The following is a 27,254-nucleotide window of genomic DNA, read 5'->3' on the forward strand; positions in this document are numbered from 1 at the left end:
AGTCTGCTGGAGCAGCAGCATCTCAGTAGCAGACAGGAGGAGACTTGATAAACTTATCAAGAAGGCCAGCTCCACCCTGGGATGCCCTCTTGACTCAGTGCAGGTGGCGGGAGAGAGCAGGATGATGAACAAGCTGTCATCGCTGCTGATGCAGGAGTCCCACTCCCTGCAGGTCACTATCTCAGCACTGGGCAGCTCCTTCAGCAACAGACTGATACACCCTAAGTGTGTGAAGGAGAGGTATCACAGGTCCTTCCTTCCTGTTGCTGTCAGACTGTACAACCAGCACTGCTCCATATAGACCTCACTCTGTACTCTGCACTGTGCAGTAAGTCTGTACAAACTCATTTTGTCACCCATATTTATCATCTATATTTAAAATCTGTATATAAATATTTGCTGTTCATTCTTGCACTATCATGTAAATATGTATATGCGTCAATTTGATTCTATTTTTCTTTCCTTTTTAATTATATTGTCTATTTTATATTGTCTAATGTCTATTTTGCTATTGCTCTTGTTCTTGAAACAATCTGACGCTGCTGGGACAAACAAATTTCCCCGTCTGCGGGACATTAAAGGATTTCTGATTCTGAGGTAAAGCAACTTAGCGTTGCATTAACATAAATGGAAAAAAGCTGTTTGATATGATTATATGCTGAGAGAAAATACTCTGCTCAATTAAAATGTATGCAATTAAATATATATATTAAATCTATAATACTGTGTGTATTACACCTCACGAATCAACCATGTGTTTCTCCTTAATGCCCAAGATTCAACTCAGATAATGGGGATATCATATGTATGAGGCTGCACACACTTGAGCTATTTCTGGAACAATACTCACAAACATGTGTTTGAAATATTACAGAAAGTATTTACACTGGACCACATTTATATTAGAAGATGCAGAAATTCTGGACAATAATGACACAAAGAAACTAACACTACAAATGATAGCAAGAAATTATAGATATATCAACTGGAAATCCAAGAAGTACAGAAGTACACTTTTGAATGCATAATATGTATATGTGGCCTGTGGTGAAGGTGTGGGGCTATGGAGTTTTTAAATGTATTTTTAACAACCATGCAAAATTAAATTACATAAAAATTTAAAGATGGTATCATTATGTGGTGTGAAATGGACATCTTAAAAAGACCTTGACATTCACGAGCAAGGATGGAAGATGTTTGAGAAACACATTTATGTAAAGGATATAACTACTACAAATTAACACATTTTTGTAATTTTATAGGCACTGGCCTTAACACGCGTGTGGACAACCCAACGAGGAATGGAAATGAAAATATGCACCTACTATAAACAAATGGATGAATGACTAGCTGCTGTATTGAGTCTGGGGAGTAGTTCTCATGGTCTATTCATGATTCTTGATTTCTAGGACTCTGAAGAGACCTTTTGAGGAGTCTGGAATCTTAATACTTGGATGAGAAATAAGTATAGAGAAAACAGAAAAACAAACAAGACGGGTAGTTTTGGTTTGTTAAGGTATGTTTTAGAAAAACAGAAAAGACACAAAACAAATTGCAATGAAACAATGCCATTCAATTAAATATTTTATCAACAACATGTGCAACTCCAGAGTGGACTTTCATATGTATCTTCAGACTTCCCTGTTGTGTAAATCTCTTACCACAAACATCACAACCAAATGGTTTTTCACCTGTGTGGACTCTCTCGTGTGTAGTAAGATGTGACTGCCGCTGGAATCTTTTCCCACAAACATCACAGCCAAAGGATTTATCCACTGTGTGGACTCTCAGGTGTTTCTTGAGACTTTCCTGTTGTATAAATCTTTTACCACAAACTTCACAACCAAATGGTTTTTCACCTGTGTGGACTCTCTTATGCGCATTAAGATGCGTCTGCCGGTTAAATCTTTTCCCACAAACATCACAATCAAATGGTTTATCCCCGGTGTGGATTCTCATGTGCGTCTTGAGATCTCCCTGATGTGTGAACCTTTTCCCACAAACATCACAACCAAATGGTTTCTCTCCTGTGTGGACTTTCATATGCGTCTTCAAAATTCCTGGTTGTGTAAACCTTTTCCCACAAACATCACAGCCAAATGGTTTTTCACCTGTGTGGATTCTCGTGTGTTTTTTGAGATCACCCTGTTCGGTAAATCTTTTACCACAAACACCACAACAAAATGGCTTCTCTCCTGTGTGGATTCTCATGTGTTTCTTCAGATGCCCATTTTCTGAAAATCGTTTTCCACAATCACCACAACCAAATGGTTTTTCTCTTGTGTGGACTCTCATGTGTGTGTTTAGATTCCCCTGTTCTGAAAATCTTTTTCCACAGTCACCACAGCAAAATGGTTTCTCTCCTGTGTGAACTCGCATGTGTGTCTTCAAATGGCCCTTTTCTGAAAACCTTTTCCCACAATCACCACAGAGAAATGGTTTCTCTCCTGTGTGAACTCTCATGTGTGTCTTCAGATTCCCTTGTTGGGTAAATCTGTTACCACAAACATCACAGGCAAATGGTTTCTCTCCTGTGTGGACTCGCATGTGTGTCTTAAGATGATGTAGCTGATTATATCTTTTCCCACAAACATCACAACCAAATGGTCTCTCTCCTCCCTCAGCTCTATTCTCCAAATCTGACAAAGGTTCTTGCCAATCATCAGAACTGACATCAGTGTCAGAACAGTCTGAAGCGTTTTCATCAGTATTTAGTTGTGGATGACTATCTGGACCTCTGTTCCTGGCAGGCTCAGATCCTCCACAGTCCTCTACATCAGTTTCTGCACTACTCGTTTGACTTTGATGAAGCTGTGAAGTCTGAGGCTCCTCTTCGTCTTCTTCACTCTTCACAATGACAACAGTGAATGGAAAGCTGGTAGTGTCAGCCTCGTCCAGCCCAGAGTCATTGCAGTGTTCATCCTGTTCCTCTTTTATGTGTAGAGGCTCTGGGTTCTCCTCGTCCAGGCTGGGGCACCACTCACGGGAAACCTCTTCTTTGATCACCAACAGCTGACGGACACCTGGAGGGAACAATGAAACACACAGAGAAATGTTAGCAGCCATTATCTATAGAATTAATTATAAAAAACTGAAAATTAATTGGAACTAATCAATAATGTGAAAGTGAAATATGAAGTTCACCTAAGAATTGTTAGGATTCAGAGCAAGGAAATGTGTATTTTTTAAAGTGATGACAGTGACCAGTGTGGTAGTTAAAAAAAAAAATGTACCCCCAATTTTCCAATATTATCAACAACTCTTCAAAATTCAATAAACATCATTTTTATTCCTAATTCTATATGGCTATGGCTACAGCTACTTTCACTGTGCATCACACAGTTTCCATGCCTGTGGTTCTGTACCATAGAGAACATATATAAATACTAATTGGATACATAGGATTACATGACCACAAAAGCTGCAGCTGTACTCTTCATTATAAAAGCAGAATTTGATGAAGGTGCTTTCCGACCATTATAACTGACTTCAGTCTCAGAAGATTCTAAAGTCTTTTCATCAGTATTTGGTTGTGAATAACTACCTGGTCCTCCACAGTCCTCTCCGTTAGTTACTGTTTTTATCTGTGTTGTTGAGCTGCGGCCTGGAAGCTTTTCCTCAGTTTGGCTTTGACAAAGCTGTGAGGTCTGAGGTTCCACTTCCTCATCCTCACTCTTCACAGTGACAACAGTGAACGGGAACCTGTTGATAGCAGCATCTCCATCCTGACCGGTCCCGTGTTCCTCCGGCTCCTCTTTTATGCGTGGGGGATCTGGGTCCTTCTGGTGCAGCTGCTGGACACCTGCAGGGAACACTGAAACACACATCACATTTATTAGCAGACCATTTTCTAGGAAACTATCAAACATTTTAAAGGAATATAAACTAATCAGTAATGTGAAAGATGGAGTTCTCCCTTTAAATGGCGGATCCAAACAAGAGCATGTCTAATTATATTGATGACAGTTAGGTAATTTTGACATTTTCAACCCCAAATGTATATCCAAAGTAACAATGTCCAAGTTAACGGCAACCTGCAAAAGATTTACAGAAGTGCCGTCTGATCCGATGTCAACAACAGGATTACATAATTTTTCTAGTGACCCTAAACAGTTACAAATTTCGAAAAAGGTTGCAGTGCGACACCGGCACCTGCTGTTGTAAAGATCTTTGCTAGAGCGTTCTTGTTTTGAAGCGGGTGACAGAGACCGCAGGATGGAACGCAATGAGTTAATATATTTATATATGATTCTAAATGTGACGTATGCGTTTCCACTCGATCGCAGGCAATAAGAATAACTGTATAAAAATAGTCGTCTTTTTGTTAATGGTCTCATTTGCTGTTACAGGTCATTTATAATCATCAGAGGAACCATGAGACTGTTTTATAATGACTACTTCCTGCTTGTTGTAGTGACAAATAATCGATTAGGTCCAGGCAGGATGTCTGAATCTACAGCCTCTGGACCTGTACGTACTGTGACGTGTTCATTGTCATCACGTCAAGGCTGCAAGACAGGCTTTGAACTACATTAATGATACACATTCTAACATACACTCTAACATATACGTCTGTATATTTCTGTGTCATGAGTCACTCGATAGTTAGCTACATCGACAGAGGTAATTATATTGTATTCTCTGAAGGTGGTGCCGTGGTCAGTGGAAAGACAGGGCTTGCATGTACAGATGAACAGCGCAGGTGGAACTTTTGTCCAGTTTGTCAATCCAATATGAGATTATCTTGCTCGCCATGCTCTGTGATATACGGAACCGTCTGCTCAGATCACCTATTACATGGTTGGTCTTTAATTTCATAAGTGTCATAAGAACTTGATCTTGCAGAGACACTGTAAATGAATTACTAGCATATACTTCCAGTGTTGACACAAGGGTGTTTCTAGGGTTATACCAGTGTAGAGCAAAGCATCCGCATCGCTTTGAAGCATGAAGTAGCCAGTCTCATCACACTGAGTCATCTTATCCTGCACATCTTTTCCGCTGGCCGTATGGCAATAACTATGATCCTGTTGTGCAGGGTCCTCCCACTGTGTATGACTGAGCACAACTGTTGGTCAGGGGGTCGTGCAGAGTTTGAGATGCTGGTCTGGCCTGAGACAAGCTAAGTTAATTCCACCGAGCAGTCCGACAAACACAGAAGTATGGCCAAAGTATGTATGTTATGTAAATAGGTATACAAAATAAACAGATAACTCAGTGTATGCCTCGATAGATAGCATGTGTTATGACTGCAAATACAAGCCAAAGTTTGTGCGCCCCTTGTATAAATGGCTATTCAATTTGAGACATGTATTGATTATTAGACTACATCCATGACTACATTGTGTCTCAGACTACGTAGCATACCCTTTTTACAATGACAGTATACATTATTATATGCAATACATCATAACAACAGATTCGCAATTCCAGATATAACGTTAATCTTCAACTTGCTCGCAGGCTACTAATCAATGCAACAGTAACGAATGTTAAAACAATAATTAACAAATACGAGGCAAAATAACACGATATAAATATTAATACTGTAGCCAAGTAGCTGACGTTTATGCTAATCAGCACATATGCTACCAGCTGGAAAAAACGATGCGTAAAACAGCAAATAACTGCAATTACAGTTAAACTTACGAGGTCCATCTTCAACGTCTTGGTTAATGTTAACGCTGCTGCTGCTGGAAGTAGCCGTCTGACTCACAATCGTACGGATTAGCTTTCGCCTCCTCTTTGTAGGAGGTCGGTCGTAGCCCAGATAGAGCTCCGGATCAGGGTGCAGTTCCGTGGGCTTTTTATCGACGAAGTGGAAGGAGCAAACAAACACTCTCTTCGGGGGATATTTAAGTCTCAAAGCCGCAAGCCACGCTAGTCTCCGTTCCTCCTTCCTCGGCATGCCGTGCAGGGCGTAGGGCGCAGGGCACGGACATGTTTGTCGAGCTTGTTGATGTTCTAGACAAAAGGTTTCTGAAAAAACCTTTAATTTTCTTGAATTGTTGTGGCAACCAGCAACGGCACATGTTGTACCTGAGCCCATAACGCTAGTTGTTTTGGGTTAGCTCGGCGGCGGCGGTCAGTCATTCAGTTGCGAGGCACCCGGAAGCAGATAACCGCCGGCGGAAGTAGTTATCTGTCATGGCAGCACCCATCACATAGGCTTCTGAAGAAACGGGTGAATATCGTCCCTGTTAATGATGCAGATTCAGCTCAGGTCGTTTGGTGTCGTATGTCTATGGTCAGTATTATATCTCTGCAGATTCAGACCCGCCGCTCTGGGACCGCAGTTCTAGGCCCCTCATGTCTTTGCGACAGTGCCACCTACTGGGAGGAGTGTGTGCCTGCAGTACCAGAGGCTGCAGTTTCATGACCGTTCCGCGACAGCGCCACCTACCGAACTGGATGACAGCAAAATATTCCACACAAATACTCAAATAATTGTGATTCATTATTAAATGTTTATTCCACCCAAATGCTAAAACAATTCTGATTCATATTATCCCATTTTCATGTAAATATGCAGATTCAGACCCACATTTCTGGGACTGCAGTTCTAGGCACCTTATGTTTTACATACACATTTCTAGGACCCTAGGTTTTATAATATTGAAGGTCAAGGTAAACTTTATAATCCTCCAGGGGGCAATTTGTTGCACAGCCAGAAGTACATAAAATATAATACAATAATTATCAGAATCAAAATCCTTTAATGTCCCGCAGGCGTGGAAATTTGTTTGTCACAGCAGCGACAGAATATTACAAAAACAGAAACATATAAGAACAGAAACAATAGCAAGAATAAGCAATAAAATTAAAAAAGGGACGAAATAAATAGACATATATACATATTTACATGATGTAGTGCAAAATTAACAGCATTTTTTGTTTTGTTTTGTTTTTGTAAATGTAGATTTTAAATACAGATAATAAATATGGGTGTTAAGGAAATTGACCAGATAGTGCAAAAACAGAAGTGACCTTTGTGCAAACATACAGAGGTCTGTCGGCTACTGGGAGCAGTGCTGGTTGTACAGTCTGACAGCAGCAGGAAGGAAGGACCTGTGATACCTCTCCTAGACACACTTAGGGTGTATCAGTCTGTTGCTGAAGGAGCTGCCCAGTGCTGAGATAGTGACCTGCAGGGAGTGGGACTCCTGAATTAGCAGCGATGACAGCTTGTTCATCATCCTGCTCTCTCCCACCACCTGCACTGAGTCAAGAGGGCATCCCAGGGTGGAGCTGGCCTTCTTGATAAGTTTATCAAGTCTCCTCCCGTCTGCTGCCGAGATGCTGCTGCTCCAGCAGACTACTCCATAGAAAATGGCTGATGCCACCACAGAGTCATAGAAAGAGGTCAGGAGTGCCCCCTGCACTCCAAAGGACCTGAGCTTCCTCAGCAGATACAGTCTGCTCTGACCTTTCTTGTATGTCGCTGCAGTGTGATCAGTCCAGTCCAGTTTATTGTTCAGGTGAACTCCCAGGTACTTGTAAGATGTCACCATCTCAATGTCTGTTCCCAGGATGTTCACTTGTGTGCAGGGCTGTTTGTTCTTACGGAAATCCACCACCAGATCTTTGGTCTTCCCGGCGTTGAGCCGGAGGTGGTTCTGCTGGCACCAGTCCACAAAGTCCTGAATAAGTTCTCTGTAGGCTCCGTCGTCCCCGTCCCTGATGAGGCCGACGATCGCAGAGTCGTCAGAGAACTTCTGTAGATGGCAGTGAGGTGATTGGTGGTAGAATTATTGTGTCCGACACACAGTAATCTGCAGTACAGGGGCCCCACAGGGAACAGTCCTGGCCCCTTTCCTGTTCACCCTGTACACCGCATAGTATAATATAAAACAATATAATACAAAATAATATAATGTAACATGAAATGTATGTATAATATATACTTGGCTATGGAAGATATACAAACATGCACAAAGATCTCATATGAAAATATGTTATGAGTACCTAATACTTGACTATGCAAGATATGAATATATACACGTAAATAGAGGTCGACCGATTAATCGTTTTGGCCGATTAATCCGCGCCGATAGGACGTTTTACAAACTATCGGAATCGGCGGAACTTGGCTCCGATAGTGGCCGATGGCTGCAGTTTTTTTTCCACAGCACTATAAACTGCTTCTTCCCTGACCTTGCTCTCTGCGTCTCTGATCACTGGAGGGCGGGGCTGCTCTTCACGCGCGCGTGCGCACACACACACACACACACACACAGAGCATGGGAGAGAGAGAGAGTGTGTGTGCAGCGGCAGCAGAGAGAGGAGAGAAGTGACCCAGGTGGAGACGGCGACACGCGTTATTGTAAGTGCAATAAAACCTTCACGAGCTGAAAGTCAACAAACATAACGTCCTTGGCGGAGGCAATAAGTACCACTTGTTCAACAAGTATAAACATGCATCATATTTCAGCATAAACAGCGACATTTCCACCGGCACGTTTTGCACGACCACAGTGCTTGTTAAGCTAACAATTAACCGCTTGTTAAGAACACGCTAAAATGAAAGCTGTCTGTGTGTAGTCTGTTCAAATTAGTTTGCCATGAATCTTAAAATTTGGCAATTTCTTGTAAACTTTAGCTGCTGGCTGAGACAAATCAGCCCCCCCGATTTGTTTCCAGATATTACAGAGTTTATATAGTAAACTTTACTGTTGAACCGTCCAGTGGAAACAATATGTAAACAGTAATTTAAAATTAATATTGTATTTGTTATTGTGCTCTCCATTTCTCCAAGGTGAGCCAACCGTTTGAACTTGTGGGGATGGACATCATTGGCAAAGTGGCCGAGACAGAAGGAGGCAATATGTATATCTGGGTAATGGTGTATTACTTCACCAAGTGGTCTGAGGCTTTTGACCTACCATCCAAAACAGCTGCAAATGTGGCAGACTGTATTGTTAAGTCCCTTTATCGTTTTGGGACCCCAAAAAGGATTCTCACTGACCAGGGACGAGAGTTTGTTAATGAGGTTTGTTGAATGTTAAGTGCGTTGTTACATAAATGTTGATGTATTTTTAGACAGTGTTTAAATGTACTGTATGTGAGATGATCTCACATTTCTCACATTTAATGAAAGTCAGCGCCAATTCATGCAGGACACAGAAGTCATAAGCCCCAGCTGTAGTCAGGTGACAGCCAGCTGATCAGATCAGCTCCAGTCTCCGACCAACCACAGTCACTCTTCCAAATTAGGCGGTCCATTTAAACCCAAGCCGTCATTCACTGATCTCTCCTTCAACACTGCTGCACGCACATCACCGCTGCCGGCAAGCTTGCCACCACCACCCCAGCCTCCATCTGCTTATTCTGAGTCTAAAATGGCTCAATTTTTCTAGTTGCTATGACTCTACTCTTGCGGGGGGGTATGCATTGCACTCCCCAGATTGACCTAGCATGCTGCTTGTCAAATCCGGGGAGCTCCTTGAGCGGAGCATTAAGCGCCAAGCCTAACTGTATATCATTTGTCGCAATAAATGATTTAAGCAAACGATGAGTGTTCCTGAATGAATTTGCATATGAAGTAATATTTTTTGCAATGAATCATTATGCTAAAAGTTATTTGATTCAAACAAATGATGATGTGCTCATCATTGTTTGCCAACAGCTAAACAACGAGGTGTGCAAATGCCTGGAGATTGAGCGCAGCCTTTGTGCCCCATATCATCCACAAACAAATGGGCTTGTTGAAAAGTTAAATGGGACAATACAGAGGCAACAGTGCTGTAATTATATTTTTTACTATTTTTTACTTTTACTGCGTATATCTTTGTTGATACAGGTAATGTTGAATATATCTATGATATTGTGAACTGAAAATGTATTTGAAAAAAGGTCGCCTACCTATTTATATGATAATACATTTCAGGGCACTGTGCAAACTTGTCAACCAACGTCCAGAGAGTTGGGATACATATCTGGATGCTGTGATGTTTGGGCTGAGGACCAAAAAACACATTACAACAAATTTCTCCCCATTCTTCCTCCTGTTTGGGACAGAGGCCCGCCTCCCGAGTGAGGTTCAGGAGGATTACAAGGTTGGCTCAGTGCAGGACATCTACAGTTAATTCTTAGTTTGAATAACAAATTGAAAAACTATAGTTAATTTATATTTTGTTGACATTGTTGGAAATATGTAATTTTAATGAGATATTCATTACCAAAGTCATACTTATTAGTTAGCTTTATTCAAGGTAGAAGTCAGTATGGAAAGACTATGCTAACAATAATATATTTTTGTCATTACTGTTATAGTTACGGTGATCAGGAATGCTTTGAGATCGTTACTTACAGTTAAACATATTGCTACATTTGTCTCATTCCCACATACAGTCCAATGACTGTAACAGCCAAGCAATAACAATGAAAAAATTTTAATTAAAGCTCTCTTTTACAGATTGACATAAGCGTGGAGAATGACCTCGACCAGGAGGTGCTTTCGGAGGCCATTAAAAGGCAGGATGCGATTTACAGTCTTGTTTGTGAAAACATGGCCACAGCCCAAAACAAATACAAAATGCCAAAATCAGCAAAACAGGCATGTTTTCAGGTGGGAGACAAGGTGCTGCAGCAAAGAAAGGGTGGGAAGCTGGATAAAAACTGGATTTGTCCCTTTACAATAGTTGCTATCGACAAGAAGAGCGCAGACCTGCAGTCTGACAACCAGTTCCTACGAAAGGTGAATATCGATCACCATTGAATTTTCAAAACACCACAGCCAATAATACTTCATAATCTTAAATCCAAAAAAGGACAATCACCAACAGCCCCAGCACCTCCAACAGTCCCTGCCCCACCACCATCAACAGCCCCAGGCACCAACAGCCCCTGCCCCACCAACAGCCACGGCACCATCAATTGCCCCAGCGACACCAACAGTCCCTGCCATAGCACCACCAAGAGCACCAGCACCACCAACAGGCAAGATACTTGCGCTTCTCTGGATGAACACGATAGAATTTCTGTTTAATGGGCTTAGAATCTCCAACATCTATGTCATGTTCAATCAGGTGCGTGCAGGTAGGTGTATCATTGAATAGACATACATAACGTTCAATCAAACCGTCTAACAGTGCGTTTAGCAACCTCCAAATGGCCGAGTAAACTATCCAAATTCTGCAGAGTCTCTGAATTTTTAAGCCGGCCATAAAGTACAGCTAATCAGGGCCTGACACGTCATCTCCTCCTTGCTCTGCCACGACAGGGGAGAAAGACACAGACACACAAGCAGGATGGACATCATTCAGCTTTACCTCCTGATTACCGGACTCCTGTACACGAACATAGTACGTTTTCAACAGATTGACATGGCACAGTTGAGTAGAAGATCTATGATCGGGAGCAGCAATCAGATAGTTCTGGATGGTCAACTTTTTAACCACAGTAAGGGCCAGAAAATTTAGCCTGAAATGGAGATGTTACAATAGGCAAAGAGCTAGGACCTGATCTCCTGGGAGAAACACACGATTTTCAACCCGCCGATCATTAAGTCTTTTCATGTTGCTTTGTGCACCACCCAACTTGCTCTTGGCCACCTCCTGGGCCTTATACAACCTGTACCAAAAACCATGTACATATTCAAGCAGGTTCCGTGGTGGCTCGGTTTCCCTCCAGTTATCCCGTAAAAGAGCCAACGGACCCCATACCATGTGGCCGAACACCCTGACTAAACCCTGTACTGTCCTGAACAACCTCTCTAGAGGCCAACAACAGCCACGGTAAGCCATCTTTCCAGTCACCCTTCAACTGAACACAGTATGCATGCAACATTGCCTTTAGTGTCTGGTGAAAATGTTCCAGAATGCCTCGATTTTGCGCGTGATAGGCAGATGCCCGATTGTGCTTAACATGCAACTGCTTCAAAATCTGCGAGAACAAGTGGGAGGCAAAGTTTGATCCTTGGTCAGATTGGATCACCCTGGGAACACCAAAGATGGACATAAACTGCGACAAAGCATGCATGACAGACCTGGCTGTAATTGTGCGCAGCGGATAGGCAGCCAGATATCTTGTGCTCTGGCACATCAGTGTCAACAGATAACAAGCTCCAGATCTCGAAGGAGGCAAAGGCCCCACACAGTCAATGATGAGATGCTCAAAAGGCTGATTTATAGCTGGTATCGGGAACAAAGGAGCAGGCTTAAGGGTCTGATTAGGCTTGCTAGTAAGTTTGCATGTATGGCATGACTTTATGTAGGCTGACAGATCTTTTTTCAATTAGGGCCAAAAAAAAAAAAATACATCAAGATGCGGTCATATGTCTTTCTGACACCCAAGTGACCACACTCGTCGTGGGAAATCTTCAGCACCAAACTGCGCAACCTGAAAGGCACAACAACTTGGTAAATAGGATCACCAATGAAATTTTCCCACTGAGGCACCCACTTTATCAACACCCCTTTATCAACAAAATAACACTGAGCATGATTTTTCACCTCAACCACAGGGCAAGCCTTCTCCAGCAAAGCCTTGAGGGAACCATCAGCCTGCTGCTCTTCCACCAAATCACTGTAGGAGACAGACCAAGGAACATCAGGACATGTTAAATCCACTGCAGTGGACTGTCAGTCTTTCCCACAGAGCCTCCATCAGCCTGCGTGCGCGCCATGGCACGCGTCACAACGCATGCTGTAAATACATCAGGGAACTCCTTCTCGTTTTTAATCAGGTTCAATGCTGACAATGAATCGTCACTCACAGAAACAATTTCTTTAATAGTGCTCAAAACCTTTAAACAGATGGACTTTTAGATTCGCCCTAACGGCCTCCTTAACCCGTCTGTCACCGACCAACTTAAGTAACTGATCCCTTGAACACTCGTCCAAAAGCTGCTCAGACGGGCTCTCCAAAAATGTCTTAACAATTTCATCCATAGCTATACACTTGTGAGAGAAGAACAGAAAAAATACAAAGGGCTGGACCCACCTGTGTGCTTCATGGCGTACAGCCTCAGTCTGGAGTTTTTCCGCTAGCTATCTGTCTAACCAAAACGTAACTGACATAACTCCCCCCTAGTCTTCATGAGGCGTAGTGGCGGGTAATTATGCACCTAGAGCCCGCTGGACCGAAAGTAGCAACCAGTAAACTGGCCACCACCTCAAAACCACGGGCAGTGCTCCCGAGCAAAATTGAGGAAAAAGGGGAAAGGGATGCTCTCAACCACTGTACCCCAACACTAACAACCTCCCACCGACGAGTCCCAAAGGGGAGACGCCGCTAAACCTACTAGGAAAAACTCCATCAAAACCATGCACACACTTCAACCAACACACCTTCTTCCGCTCCAGCAAGGACCCATTACGCATGAATGAAAACAGCCCCAAAACTAACACGCCTGCGCACCAAGGCTCCACACCTCCTCAAGCACAAAAAGCACCATAAATGGAGACACATGTCACCATCCACCAAGGGACTCCCAAGGGAACCCCACATCCCTGACGTCACTTACCGAACAAGATCAATTAACCTCCTTCAATCACTGCCACTGTCGCCAATTACCCAAACCCAGACGCCAAATTTCCGCGTAGTCACACCGCGAATGCCCACGACAAACTAAAGCAGGCTAACATACAAAAAAGGCATCCAAACCCCACAACGACCGGACGAGCCCCCACCTTTGTTAGGACTGGCTCCGAGGCTGCAAAACAAAACATGGATAGTTGAAGTGTGATGAAACAAGGCATGTTTTGACTATAACACAAATTAAATGTACAATTGAGCGTGGAAGTGTATGTCAAAATGTGGGGTGCATGTTGTCCGGTGCAGAACAAAACAGCAGCAGCAGGGTGTCGATCCTGAGGGAGAGAGCGAGGACTTGAACCAGCAGACTTAAATCAGCTGCAGAGCCAGGCACAGGTGCTCCCAATCAGCCATCCATTGCAACCTGCAACACACAGGACACAGCCACACCCATTAGACACAGCCAAGGGCTGAGGGCCGTAACACACATCAAAGGGGAAGGCGCTTCACATCGACACATTTGGAATCACCTCATTATGGAATGGAAATATTCCACGATTCAGGGTTAGTTGCAAACTCTCTTGTCACATATTCTGGTAACAGTAATTTGATGTTGATGGCTTGCAAGTCAAAGCTTTTGTATTTAAACTTTTTCAGTGGAATCCCTCACATTATGAAGTGCTGTTTGGTGTTGTGCATGAACATCATCACTGGTTCCTGGTTGTAAGTATTGATTTTTCAGCTATTGAGAGCATATATTGACATGATACATACAGTATACCATACAGTAACAGATAAAGTGATGTAATTTTTTTAGACTTGTGTTCAGCTCTGTAAACTCTTCATCTTGCACCTTGATACCAAAGTAGTTCTTGTTTAAGACCATACAGTAGAGCTCTTTTGTATTATTGAAGACCATGCCCAGCAGTGTTGTTTTGAATGTCAATATAGTGGACAAACGTATTGTATGTACAATAATCTTAGGTCTTCATGTTGCATACAGGTAATATATCTATCTGAAAAAAGGACACTGCTCTTGGATTCACTTGGAGAAACTGCTGACAAGCTGAAAAAGTGCCAGGATGTAACAAGGTACACTTTGATTATGGCGTCAGATTTAATATGACCCACTTGTCACATATTACTATAGATGCAGCTACACGTCATAATGGAAATTTGTAGTAAATCATGTTGGTGTCATAACATCTAATCTAATTTAAATAATTTCCCAGTCTGGGATCATTAAAGTAATTCTATCTATCTGTCAAACAAATTAAAAAATGTTAAAAATATGTCTGGATCTCATTTGAAAAGTTTGAGCTGTGATTTTCTTTTTTATATGTCAGAATTACATTTGATTACATATTTTAACAAAGCATGTAATACCTGTCATAATGCTTAATTGCAATTGTAATACCTTACAATAATGTCAAACAACTGGTGAGCACTTAAGACAAAACAATGAACTTCAAGGGATGACATTTGCTCAGGCAGACAAACAAAACCAGAAACAGTTTCAGAAATGTTAAGAATAATGTGGACCATTTAATGATATTTACAGAGGATAACAGATCATGAGATGCATGTGCATGTATGTGAAGTATCTCGGGAATATCAGCCAGAAGAATAGAATAAGTACTGCTGGTGACTAAAGGACTAAATGCAGATGTATATGTCAAACATGTACAATGCCAAGTTTTCCTCGCTTGTAACATTAAAGATGAATATTACACAGGTGCATAGGCACAAAATTAGTGGAAGTTAAACCCTACCCAACAAGTCGTAAATGAAAACATCTTTGACTACTCAGGTTATTATCTCTGAAAATGACAAAAAATACAATTGCCGGGATCAGACTCAAAAGAAATCATCTTGTCCTCACAAATGTTGCCCTCTTTCAAATACTTTTCCATTTTTCTGACAGACGATCTGACAAACCTTTGCCTCAACTGTGGGGGGGGAAATGCAGATGACAATGAAGAGGCAGAGCTGACATGGGTATTATATTTTATGTACAGAATGTAGTCCTGTGTTTGTATCTATTTTCCAAGTTTTCTTTAAGTATTTCATGCAGTGTCAAAATGTTTTTGCACTACAGATATCCTGTGATGCCTGTGGATGGTGGTTCCATCGTGCATGTGTTGGAAGGCCAAAGATCGAGGACAAATTTGTGTGTGCAGCATGCTGAGGCAAAGTAACTTATTTCTTAGGATGTTCATGTATCAATAAGAAATGTTCTGTTTACAGTTTATCTTTGCTTGATTTTGAATGTTTCATTTTTAAAATTATTTTAATGTTTTTGTTGATGTGTTAAATATTGCCGATTTGCCATTTAATTTTGTTTTTATTGAACTGAATAATAATTCTACGTTCTAAAAAGTAAGTTTATTTTTTTGTTTAATGTTATTAAAGTCTTTAATGCTTGTCTTAGCCTCCTTTCATATTGAACAGAGGGGGAACAGTATGTGACAGTAGTATTCCAAGCTGTCAGGATGCGTTCCCCCTGTTTTAAATGGTCAAATTGAATGATATCAGCCTGAAAATCACAGGACTTATCTGTTGTGGGGAGAGAAGTCAGGAGTGTGAATTTGAAAGATGTGTGAGCCTCCTTTCATTTTGAACAGAGGGGAAACAGTATCTGACAGTAATATTCCAAGCTGTCAGGATGTGCTTTATCTGCTATAATGAAGCTGGATTTAAGACAAATATGATAAAATAGCGATTTATATTTAGCCTATAAATGAATGAGCACATTTTCTTCCAAAAGTCCATAATATTCTAAATGAAAAGTCTCTCACAAATATAATATGTTTATTGATAGAAACAACAGTAGTTGGTTGTGTTAATAAAGACATAAAAACAAAAACATATGTGCTGTGTCCCAGTTTAAAAATATAACTAGACAGTCATGAAATGTGAATTTCACTTCTACAACATCTTCAGATAACACTCGCTAAAAAAAGTCAGTTTCAACCTTAACTCTCTCCACACTGTCATATTCTTGGGGATTGTTTTGAAGTCCTGGAACTAACACAAAAAAGGATCATAACATATAAAAACAATAATAAATACAATGATATTTCTGGATTCAGGGTGATATTTGTGTGTGTGCAAATTGTAATAATCTCTCTCTCTTTTTTTATTTATTTATTTATTTTTTACCACGAACAGAGAAGTCGCTTGTTTTGGGCTTGATTTCATAGGCCCTCTTGCTTGTTTCTCTCGCGATATCTGGCAACACTGAACCTAACTCTCACGATACGGTACGTGACCCAAGATGGCGCCCTCCTATTTCTAACTACAAACTATACAAACTTTGCTCCTCGGACAGAAAACCTTGTTGTTTCTTTTCCATGTGTCGTCGTCTGCGCGTTCACATCATTTCTCCCTTAAACCCGCATTACAATCCCAAACGAACCGAACCATCTGGAACAATCCGCCCAGAACTGTTTTCACAGAATCTGCATCATGACGAAGGACGATATAATCGGCGCGGAAACGGATAACGTTAAAGCCAGCTCCACTCCAAGCGACACAATACTCCGACAGAGTTCAGACTCTAGCTCAGGTACACCACCATCCACATCACCTACACCACCATGATGGACAGAGGTGGGCGACTCAGGCTGCCTCCAGGTGTCCAGAGTCGCAGACTGCCCAAACAGATAACTCATTAAGTCCGAGGAGCATCTTACTCTCAGCTTCCATCCACCAGCCTTCCTTAACCTATTATTACTTTACTGATTTACAATACCATTGTATCAAGCTGCACTGCTAAATGCTAACAGATGCACAGGAATTTAGCTAATGAGGCTAATGCTGAGAAACGTGAAGAAAAAAAACACACACAAGCTAACCAAAACTTTGATACACCCACAAACTTTAAAACATAGCCAACAGTTTTCCAGTCTTCCCTTCGCTCCTCAAGTAAAACAACATGTGTGATACCTCCATGTGCCCTCCTTTCCATTCTTATTCCTTCTACATGAAGACATCTTGTACTGAGCTTGATCTGGGTCAAACAAGTCATTTCTCACCATTAATCAGGATTTCATAGATAAAGATCATCCCAACTATCCCTGGTTCCTCCTGGCTTAACCATCAAAACAACGGGGCTCCAAGTGAGTCTAATAACTAGTAGTAATAATATAAAATGCAGAATTTAACTACTAAACACATGCGTGTATCGACAAACAGGTCAGCAAAGCGCGTAATTAGTTATCTATGTTGCATAAAACACAAGTGTTGTGTCAATTGATTGAGCACTGGCTTAAATGAAAGGTGCTTGTATTTTTTAGTGTGATATTTTGTCTGTTTTCCTCATCAACTGGTTTGTTACTGGGTAATGGGTGGCAGCTTATCCAAAGAAAAATTCAGCATAACTGACATCTCTAGTAGGAATGCAATAGTGGCATTAAAAACTATGAAGGTGAATTAATTTGGAAGACTTGAAGAAAGATGATAAAGGCTGCAAATTTGTAAGGAAATTGTGGTAAAAGCTGTGTGAAGTCCACCTCACTGTTCATCACTATGGTTACACATGTTGTTGTCATGGATCCTAACATTTCTGAGGGGAATGCAATCTTTCACATTAATGATTGGTTCTTAATTAGTTTAAATTTTCAATAAATTATTTCATAGAAAATAGCTGCAGACACGTTTCATGTGTGTCTGTGTTCCCTGCAGCTGTCCAGCAGCTGATTAAAGAAGAGGTTTTCCTTGACTGGAGCCCCAGCCTGGACCAGAAGGACCCAGAGCCCCTACACATAAAAGAGGAACAGGAGGAACTCTTGACCAGTCAGGAGGGCAAGCAGGTTAATGAACTGGGGGAGGCTAATATCACCATGTACCCATTCACCACTGTTACAGTGAAGAGTGAAGATGATGAAGAGAAACCTCCAACTTCACAACTTCACCCAAGGCAAAGTGAGTAGAACAGAAAGGAAGAGCATCCAGTTAGCCGCTGGAATAAAGGATTGAATATTGAAGCTACCTCACAATTTACTGCTTGTCATCAGTGGTGTGCACCATCATTATAATTACACACATTCTAGTCCCGTATCCTAAGATTTCTTAAGGGAACTCCATCTTTTGATATTTTAATCAATAAAGTTATTGATGTGGACGTTTTTATTCATTTCCTATTTTTTTCCATTAAATTCCAAGCAAATAGTAACCATTTTTTATGTGTGTTTCAGGCTTTCATGTAGGTGTTCAGCAGCTGTTGTTGATTAAAGAAGAGGTTTCCTCTGAGTGGAGCCCCAGTCCAGACCAGGAGGACTCAAAGCCCCTACACCTACAAGAGGAACAGGAGGTACTCTGGACCAAGCAGGTTAATGATGTTAATGGTTTGGAGGAGGCTGATATCACCAGGTACCCATTCACTGCTGTCATTGTGAAGACTGAAGATGTGGAAGAGAAACCTCAGCCTTCACAGCTTCATCACAACAAGAAAAATGGAGGGGCAGAGCCTTCAGCCAGCAGCTTGGCAATACAGATAAAAAGAGAAAATCATGGAGAGGACTGTGGAGGATCTGAACTGGCCAGGAACCGAGACCAAGATAGTCATCCACAATCAAATACTTCAGACTGTTCTGAGACAGAAGTCAGTTTGGATTGGAAACCTTTGTCAGATACTGGATCTATAACTGAAGACAGTGATGATAACATCTGGCTGCCAGAGCTAGGTGTAAATGCTGTGAAATATAAGGAAGCCCTTGTAAGTAATGTGGGATGCACTGCTGGGAAAAAAAAGTTTAGCTGCTTTGAGTGTAGGACAGGATTCCGCTGCAAGTGGTCTCTTCAGAGACACATGAAGTCATCCACCTGTTTGATTAATAAGAAATCTTGTACAGAAACGCAAACCGTAGATTCACAAATCAGAGTAGAAATAGGAGAAAGATCAGTTAGTTGTGATGATTGTGGGAAAAGATTCGAAACACCTAGTCATTTGAGGAAACACATGAGATTCCACACAGGAGAGAAACCATTTGGTTGTGATGTTTGCGGTAAAGGATTTACACAAAAAGGAGATCTCAACGCACACAAGATTCTCCACACAGGACAGAAACCATTTGCTTGTGATGTTTGTGGGAAAAGATTCCCCCTAAACAAATATCTAAAGACCCACATGATAGTCCATACAAGAGAGAAACAATTTGGCTGTGATGTGTGTGGAACAAAATTTTCTCTTAAGCAGACCCTGAAAAGGCACATGCTTGTCCACAATGAAGGAAAACCATTTGGTTGTGATGTTTGCGGGAAAAGATTTCCCCGTAAGAAACATGTGACCATCCACATGAGAGTCCACACAGGAGAGAGACCATTTGGCTGTGCTGATTGTGATAAAAGATTTGCAGAAGAAGGAAATCTGAAGAGACACATGAGAGTCCACACAGGAGAAAAGACATTATGTTGTACTGTTTGTGGGATAAGATTTGAAAAACCGGCACATCTTAGGAAACATATGAAAGTCCACACAGGAGAAAAACCTTTCGCCTGTGATGATTGTGGAAGAAGATATAACTTCAAGCAAGCTCTCAACAAACACATGCAAGTCCACACAGGAGAGACACCATTTGTTTGTGATGTATGTGGTAAAATATTTCAGGGTCCGGCACGGCTAAAGTCACACATGAGAATACACACAGAAGAGAAACCATATGTTTGTCATGTTTGTGGTAAAAGCTGTTCACAACCTGGAAATCTTAAGAAACACATGCGAGTGCACACAGAAGCAAAAACATATACTTGTAATGTTTGCAGTAAAACATTTAGACAATTGTATGTGCTTAAGCAACACTTGACAGTCCACACAGGGGAGAAACCATATGGTTGTGATCTATGCAGTAAAAGATTTAGGCTACAGGAAAGTCGGAGGAAACACAGGAGAGTCCACACAGGAGGGAAACCATATGGTTGTGTTGTCTGTTGCAAACGTTTTACACAGCAGCAAAGTCTCAAGAAACACATGAGAGTCCACTCAGGATAGAAACCATTTAGATGTGATGTTTGTGGTGAGAGATACAAAGACCAAAAAAGTCTGAAGATACGGGTGTAGTGGTCTAAATAAAGGACTACAAGAAGAAACTAAATTCTTTCATAACATTAATATACTTTCACCTAAAGGCTCTCTGTGCCTCGGTTGGACCCAGTGACCTCAAAGAGGAAGGATGTCAGGGAATAGACCTAAGAAATCCCACCTCATCCCACCAAACACGGAGGAATAGTGACTGTTTTATATAATTGTCAGAATTGCCTATTAAAATATGTAAAAATCTAACTTGTGTTTGAGAACGAAATAATTTAGATGCAATGAAAAGACAACAGTGCTTCAAATTCTGCAAATTCACAGGATACTATGTCATCTAATGAGTTTTGGTAATACGAAATGAACGGGTGAGCATCCAGTTTGCAAAGCTCTTAACCTTCAATCATCATTCTACAGCAATGAAGTCATTCCCCTTTAAATTAGAAGTTTAGTTCTTTTAAATAAACAAGTCACATAAACAAGTCACATTTCAAATCAAAATAGAAGGTATTTTAATCTATTTAAAGTGGAAGATATATGGGAAAAATCTGACAAAATGGGAGAAAGAGATTGTATGGAAGGACTGGATTCAACCTGAACAGGGAGACAACATTGCAGATACTGTAAGTTTGATGTGAAATATGGGCACATCATGCAGATCTTTTTCAATATGGCAGCACAGATTCCCCCACTAATGTTCACTGATATAATTAATTGATCAGTTCATTGTATGGACCTTCTTTACTTTAATTAACTAATTCACTCGTCATTGCTTATCAGAATCAGAATTTCCTTTATTTGTCCCACAAACGGGGACATTTCTTCATCACAGCAGCCAAAGTATATAAATAATGTTTTACACTGTTAACAGTGTAACTGTAGCAGATATGTGTATGTGAAATTGACTAGTTTGTGGAAAAAACTGAAAAAGGGTTCTTTTATGACATAGCGCACATGCTAGGTCTATTGGGAGCAGTGCTGGTTGTACAGTCTGACAGCAGCAGGAAAGAAGGATCTGTGACACCTCTCCTTCACACACTTGGGGTGTATTAGCCTATCGATGAAGGACCTGCGAAGTGCTGAGATAGTAGCCTGCAGAGGATGGGACTCCTTCACCAGTGATGACTGCTTGTCCATCGTCCTGCTCTCTCGCACCACCTGCACTGGGTAAAGAGGGCATCCCAGGATGGATCTGGCCATCTTTATAAGCAGTGGCGTGCACAGACTTTTGGGGGGCAGGTGCTCAGTGAAAAATAAGAGCACTTTATGCGTCTTTAGACTCTGCAAGTCTTGTAACATAGAAATAACTTGTTGGTACAAATAATGTAATTAGCTACAGGGCGGCTGTGGCTCAGTGGGTAGAGCTGAGGACTAGTGACCGGAAGGTCACTGGTTCAAATCCCTGGCTCCCCTGGGCGGGACTGCGCTACAAGCCGAAGCATCCTTGAGCAAGATGCTGAACCCCAACACTGCTCCTGATGTGCAGTTGACACCTTCGTGGCAGCCACTGCCATCAGTAAGGGCCCTGCGATGAGCTGGCGTCTCATCCAGGGAGCACCCTGGCCTTCGCCCATAGAGCCACTGGATTTGGCCCCAGTATCCCCGCTCCACCTTGAAAAAGGTGGTATAAAAGCGGTAACATCACCCGCGACCCGCATGGATAAAGCGGAAGAAAACGAACGAACGAGCTTAATGCCTAATTTAGTACAGCCAAACCACTTTGTGTAGTTAAAATAAAATGTGGACAGCTTTTAAGATATTTCAGTAAAATTAGAGGAACAGTTCAACTTTAAAATCTGAGCTTTAAAATGCCCTAAACAGTGAACATGACTCTTGACTCTGACCTTTCATCTCCATCTTCCTCTTCCTCCTTGCTGCTGGTGGATGCTTTTATCCAGGAGAGCAGAGAGCTGCTCCCCTGGTCTGCCTGCTGTAGCTCCCTTTATTTTTCCTTTCTTATCCTCTCCTTTCTAGGCATTATGCTGCAATTGGTAAATAAAAAGAGACCAACAATATGAATAAGACTGTTTGGTTATATTTCAACAAGGCACAGGGCTACTTTTTCTGCAGGCAATTGGGAATTGCCTGTTTGTCATTTAGCAAATAAATTACTGCAAGTGTTAATTATGTAGCCTAATGTAAACCTACACAATAGCCTACTAAATATTCACCTTCAGTAAGTATACTGATAGATTCACATGCTGTAGGATACCAATGACAAACTCTACCGGTGGTCATCATCACGTCATATCTAAATCGATTTTGGGTAGCGTCTAGCTTGTTAAGCAGGTGAGCAGTCGGCTAATATATGCCCAGCTGTGTGGCGTTGAGACAGGCTACTTCACAACAGAGACACATAAATGCAAGTTATAGCTTGGCAACTGAGGCTTAGGGGGTAAACAACACACTCGACTCGATTCATTTCTGTGTTACCGGGCTGGTGGGCAGGGGAGGAGGTGTGTTTGGGCTGCAGCTGTGCTCTGTCTGCTGCTACAACCCGCCTCCGTTTGTGTCCGCTCTGCGCGTTCACGTTGACAGAGGTGTGAGGGTGGGGTGGGGGGTGGAGGGAATATTAATTGGGGCATTATTATCACACGCTTTTAATCGACGAGCACTTATAGATGATCATGTCAGCATGGGCCACCAAAAACAATAAAATAAAACAAACTTTTAAAAGGGCACTTGCTTGGTCCAGAGGGCAAAGGGCAGGTGCTTTAGCACCACCTAGTGTCTACCTGTGCACGCCACTGTTTATACGTCTATCCAGTCTCTTCCTTTCTGCTGTTGAGATGCTGCTGCTCCAGCAGACTACTCCTGCTACTCTTTATAGACTTAGAGTTAGACAGACTTTATTGTCATTCGGTGTGCAACAAGTGAACAAAGAAAAAAATGTTGTTTCAGCGGCTCAGCATAGGATTCAAATATGAAAGTATATTTTAAAAATACCACAATAAGAAAAAAAAAAAAAAAAAAAAAACAGAAACATATTTAAAGTGCAAATTAGTGAAAGTCACATTGTTGAGTTAAGTAGTGCAACTATGCTGCAGAACCTCTTTCCAGATTCCAGATTTTGGGCAGGTTATTCAATTTCAGTTGATTGTAAAAAACAAGATAATGTAAAATCACAAGATCCAGCGTGTTTTCTAATGAAATGTAAAACAAGTCGATACTATAAACGGAATAAAGTGGCCCTCTTTTGTTCTTGCTTCCATAGACTGTTTGCTTGATTCTCTCGCGAGATTTGGCACCACTGTGAACGCAACTCTCACGAGACGAAGCGAGATCCAAGATGGCGGCCCCCTGCGACTAGACTATTATAAACAAACGTCAGTCATCCGACAGGAAACCTTTGTTTCTTTTCTGTTTTTCGTCATCTGCTGGTTCACATTTTCGCTCCGAAACCGGAACACAACACCAAACTACATCAACGACTGTTTTCACAGAGTCTGCATCATGAACAGGGACAATGCAGTCGACGCGAAAACGGATAAAGCCAGCTCCACTACGAGCAACAGACGACTCCAACAGAGATCTCCCTCCAGCTCAGGTACACCACCATCCACACTGGTGTAGGAGGAGCGACACATGCTGCCTTCAAATGTCCGAACTGCACGGTTTTTACAGACTCGCGGACTTTGCGGCCTGTTTGCGAGATGTCTGTCAGTGCTGAGAGCTTCAGAAGTGACGTTAGTTTTGAGTTTTATATTGGACAGACATTCACTCCGGAGACTCTCAGCGGCGTCTCGTCGTCAGTTTCACCCGGTGTTGACAGCAGGAGGACTGTTAGCTCGCCTCCCAGATCATCGCTGGAGGCTGATTTAGGGACCATCAATAAATTACCCTATTGTTGGTTTGATTTACACAAAAACAATGTTTCTTCATGCTGATTTGATGATATTAGTGAAAGTCATGATACAATGTTAAACAGATTTCATGTAGCTCACATATTTTGATTGCTAATGTGTTGTGTATTTATTTGCATTTTTTTATTTTGATAACTTTGATGTCATGTGACACAGTGACTCAAATTCACTGCAGAAATGTATTCCTATACTGGTTGAATGAGACACGCCTGATGACATTTTCGTGAATCTGCTGACTGGCCACCCCATGTGTTTTAATGTTCCCTTCAGATGTCCAGCAGCTGTCGGTGGTTAAAGAAGAGGTTTCCTCTGAGTGGAGCCCCAGCCTAGTCCAGAAGAACCCAGAGCCCCGACATATAAAAGAGGAGCAGGAGGAACTCTGGACCAGTCAGGAAGGAGAGCAGCTTCATGAGATGAAGGAGGATATTATTACCAGGTTCCCATTCACTGCTGTTACTGTGAAGAGTGAAGATGATGAAGAGAAACCTCAGTCTTCACTGCTTCTTCAAAGTCAAACTGAGGACAACAGAAAGACCGCGTCTCCAGCCAGCAGCTCAGCAACACATATAAAAACAGAAACCACCAGAGAGGACTGTGGAGGATCTGAACCTGTCAGAAACCGAGATCCAGTTAGTCATCAACAAGCAAATATTGATGAAAAGGCTTCAGACTGTCCGGAGACTGGTGACTGGCAAGAGCCTTTGTCAGATTCTGAATCTGAAAGCGGATCACAGAAGAGAGAAAAACCATTTGTTTGTGAGGATTGCGGGAAAAGATTTGCCCTGAAGAAATACCTGACACTCCACGTAAGAATCCACACAGGAGAGAAACCATTTGGCTGTGATATATGTGGAAAAAGATTCAACCAGTTGACTCATCTAAAGACACACCTGACAATCCACACAGGAGATAAACCATTTGTCTGTGTTGATTGTGGAAAAAGCTTTAGCCTCAAGAAAAATTTTAACAGACACATGCGAATCCACACGGGAGAGACATTGTGTTGTGATGTTTGTGGTAACAGATTTCAGTGTCAGGCGCATCTTACAACACACATGATAGTCCACACGGGAGAGAAACCATTTGAATGTGGTGATTGTGGGAAAACATTTAGCCTCAAGAAAAATCTTGACCGGCACATGCGAGTCCACACAGGAGAGACGCCATTTAGTTGTGATGTTTGTGGTAACATATTTCAGTGTCAGGCACATCTTGTGGCACACTTGAGAGTCCATACAGGGGAGAGACCATTTGGCTGTGTTGATTGTGGGAAAAGATTCAGCCTTAAAAAAAATCTTGACAGACACATGAGAGTCCACTCAGTAGATAAACCATTTGGTTGTGATGTTTGTGGAAAACAATACAAAGACCCAAGTAGTCTGAAGACACACATGAAAGTACACTCTTGATAGAAACGTGTTGCAAGGTTTCTTGAGAAAAATAAATTGCGTGTGTGTTGTTCAGAACTTTTGTCTGTTCTTGTGTTTATACCTTACAAAACTTGACACATGCCTGTCAAGATTTTGATTTTTTTTTTTATGTGGCTGCTTACTTTGTCAATGTGTGCCCTGGTCAAAAAACTGTCAGTAAAGGTTTTTGGTCATCCAAGTTGTGGGATTTCTAGAACTAAATCTAAGACAGCTGGACATAGTTTCTTACAGACTCCACTTATAAAATGTCCACTCAGTTCTCCAGACTTCTGCCAAGTCCCTCAAATTAGCTTTGAGTGGAGAACTAAAACTGTCAACCAGGCTTTGACAGGCAACCATATGAATAAAAGTTGCTTACTGGAGCATATTTCCCTTGTAATTCGCTACACAGATCTGCGCAGCAAGTAATCAAAATGTCACGGGGACCAACGACATCCAGTTTTGTCTCTGACAACCCATAAAAGATCATAAAGTTCATAAAGTTTACTGCAGCAACTCCTACCTGCTGTGTGATTATCAGACAACAGTGTCAGTTCTATATTTTTTGCCTCATATGACACCTGCACTCCATTTAAAATCACACTCAACATGAAACTCTGTGGCAGTTTTGCCCTGCAGTTTTGAAGTAGTAAACCAGGGGCACTCGCAGTGGCCTGAGTTGGATGACACTTGCACCGTGATAAAAAAATGATAAAAGTTGAAAGAAAAGTAAAAGGGTCATGTTATCAGCGTTGTGACACACCTCTCTCAGAAAATCTGTCCTTTAATGAAAATAAGACCATTTTAATACCTGCAAAACATAAATCTGTTATTGTGTGTTAAAATGGAAAGACGCAAAAATACTCAAAGATCCTCTTATCTTTGTCTCTTCCCCCAAGTCAAAGATAAACTCTTCTGATGTGTTAAAATGATGCCTGCTCCGTATTGATCAAAAGTCTCCCACTCTGTTGTTCCTGCTCACCTCCGGCATCATTGCTTCTTCCTCGACTACAAAGCAGTAATTCATTCAGAGGCTCCATTCTGTGATGCGTTTTGTCACAATTTTAGTTTTTCAGCCAATTATTTGTACGTTTCACTGTAAAAGTACACTCAGTGGTTTTATGTCATAAGTAGATGTATATCTTTTTGAAAAAGCAAGCCTGTTTTTCATTGGATTCAGAAAATGTGCATGTGGCAAGGAAATGAAAGGATCCTTGGATAAATATACAGTCAAAATCATCATATAAATAGTAGCTTTTCACCTCTAAAAGCTATATTTAGTGAGATCTTTGGCACCCATTTTTAATGCACAACCAAATAAAGTCTGGATGTGATAGAACTATATTAATACTACACGGAATAAAAATGTGAAAAATAGTGGAGATTTGAATTTTTTAAAAGAGAAGATCTTTCCTTCAAGATGAGTCGTTTTTAATTTGATTATTGTTAACATTCTAAAACAACTATTTAAAATAA

The 27,254-nt window shown here is 41.5% G+C and overlaps 3 protein-coding genes and 1 long non-coding RNA gene across 6 annotated transcripts; 3 read left to right on the forward strand and 1 right to left on the reverse strand.

The window, feature by feature from the left end:
• Window positions 1-960: 960 nt before the first annotated feature.
• On the reverse strand, window positions 961-6,221 carry LOC115571606 (zinc finger protein 2 homolog). Of its 2 annotated transcripts, none has more exons than XM_030401079.1 (3): window positions 5,638-6,221; window positions 3,545-3,814; window positions 961-3,023 (listed from the first exon to the last, which is right to left on the reverse strand). In XM_030401079.1, exons 1-3 carry the CDS (start codon window positions 6,047-6,049, stop codon window positions 1,573-1,575), a joined length of 2,133 nt encoding a protein of 710 aa, XP_030256939.1. In that variant the 5' UTR covers window positions 6,050-6,221; the 3' UTR covers window positions 961-1,572. The 2 variants fall into 2 exon arrangements, with proteins under 2 accessions (XP_030256939.1, XP_030256940.1); XM_030401080.1 differs by having other exon boundaries at window positions 5,650-6,219.
• A 7,678-nt stretch (window positions 6,222-13,899) lies between these two features.
• LOC115571613 (uncharacterized) lies at window positions 13,900-15,782 on the forward strand. The gene is made up of 5 exons (XR_003981953.1): window positions 13,900-14,040; window positions 14,134-14,199; window positions 14,480-14,568; window positions 15,401-15,474; window positions 15,575-15,782. It is a non-coding gene; the product is annotated as an uncharacterized LOC115571613 (long non-coding RNA).
• A 962-nt stretch (window positions 15,783-16,744) lies between these two features.
• Window positions 16,745-20,758, forward strand: LOC115571607 (gastrula zinc finger protein XlCGF57.1-like). Of its 2 annotated transcripts, none has more exons than XM_030401081.1 (3): window positions 16,745-17,044; window positions 18,163-18,402; window positions 18,675-20,758. In XM_030401081.1, the coding sequence occupies exons 1-3, from the start codon at window positions 16,945-16,947 to the stop codon at window positions 20,465-20,467; spliced, it is 2,133 nt and encodes a 710-aa protein (XP_030256941.1). In that variant the 5' UTR covers window positions 16,745-16,944; the 3' UTR covers window positions 20,468-20,758. The 2 variants fall into 2 exon arrangements, with proteins under 2 accessions (XP_030256941.1, XP_030256942.1); XM_030401082.1 differs by lacking the exon at window positions 16,745-17,044 and adding an exon at window positions 17,356-17,597.
• A 2,998-nt stretch (window positions 20,759-23,756) lies between these two features.
• LOC115571612 (zinc finger protein OZF-like) lies at window positions 23,757-25,901 on the forward strand. Its single transcript, XM_030401092.1, has 2 exons — window positions 23,757-24,053; window positions 24,640-25,901. Exons 1-2 carry the CDS (start codon window positions 23,960-23,962, stop codon window positions 25,776-25,778), a joined length of 1,233 nt encoding a protein of 410 aa, XP_030256952.1. The 5' UTR covers window positions 23,757-23,959; the 3' UTR covers window positions 25,779-25,901.
• Window positions 25,902-27,254: the final 1,353 nt, after the last annotated feature.

This window comes from Sparus aurata, chromosome 20, assembly GCF_900880675.1.
Source record: "Sparus aurata chromosome 20, fSpaAur1.1, whole genome shotgun sequence".
NCBI lineage: Eukaryota > Metazoa > Chordata > Actinopteri > Spariformes > Sparidae > Sparus > Sparus aurata.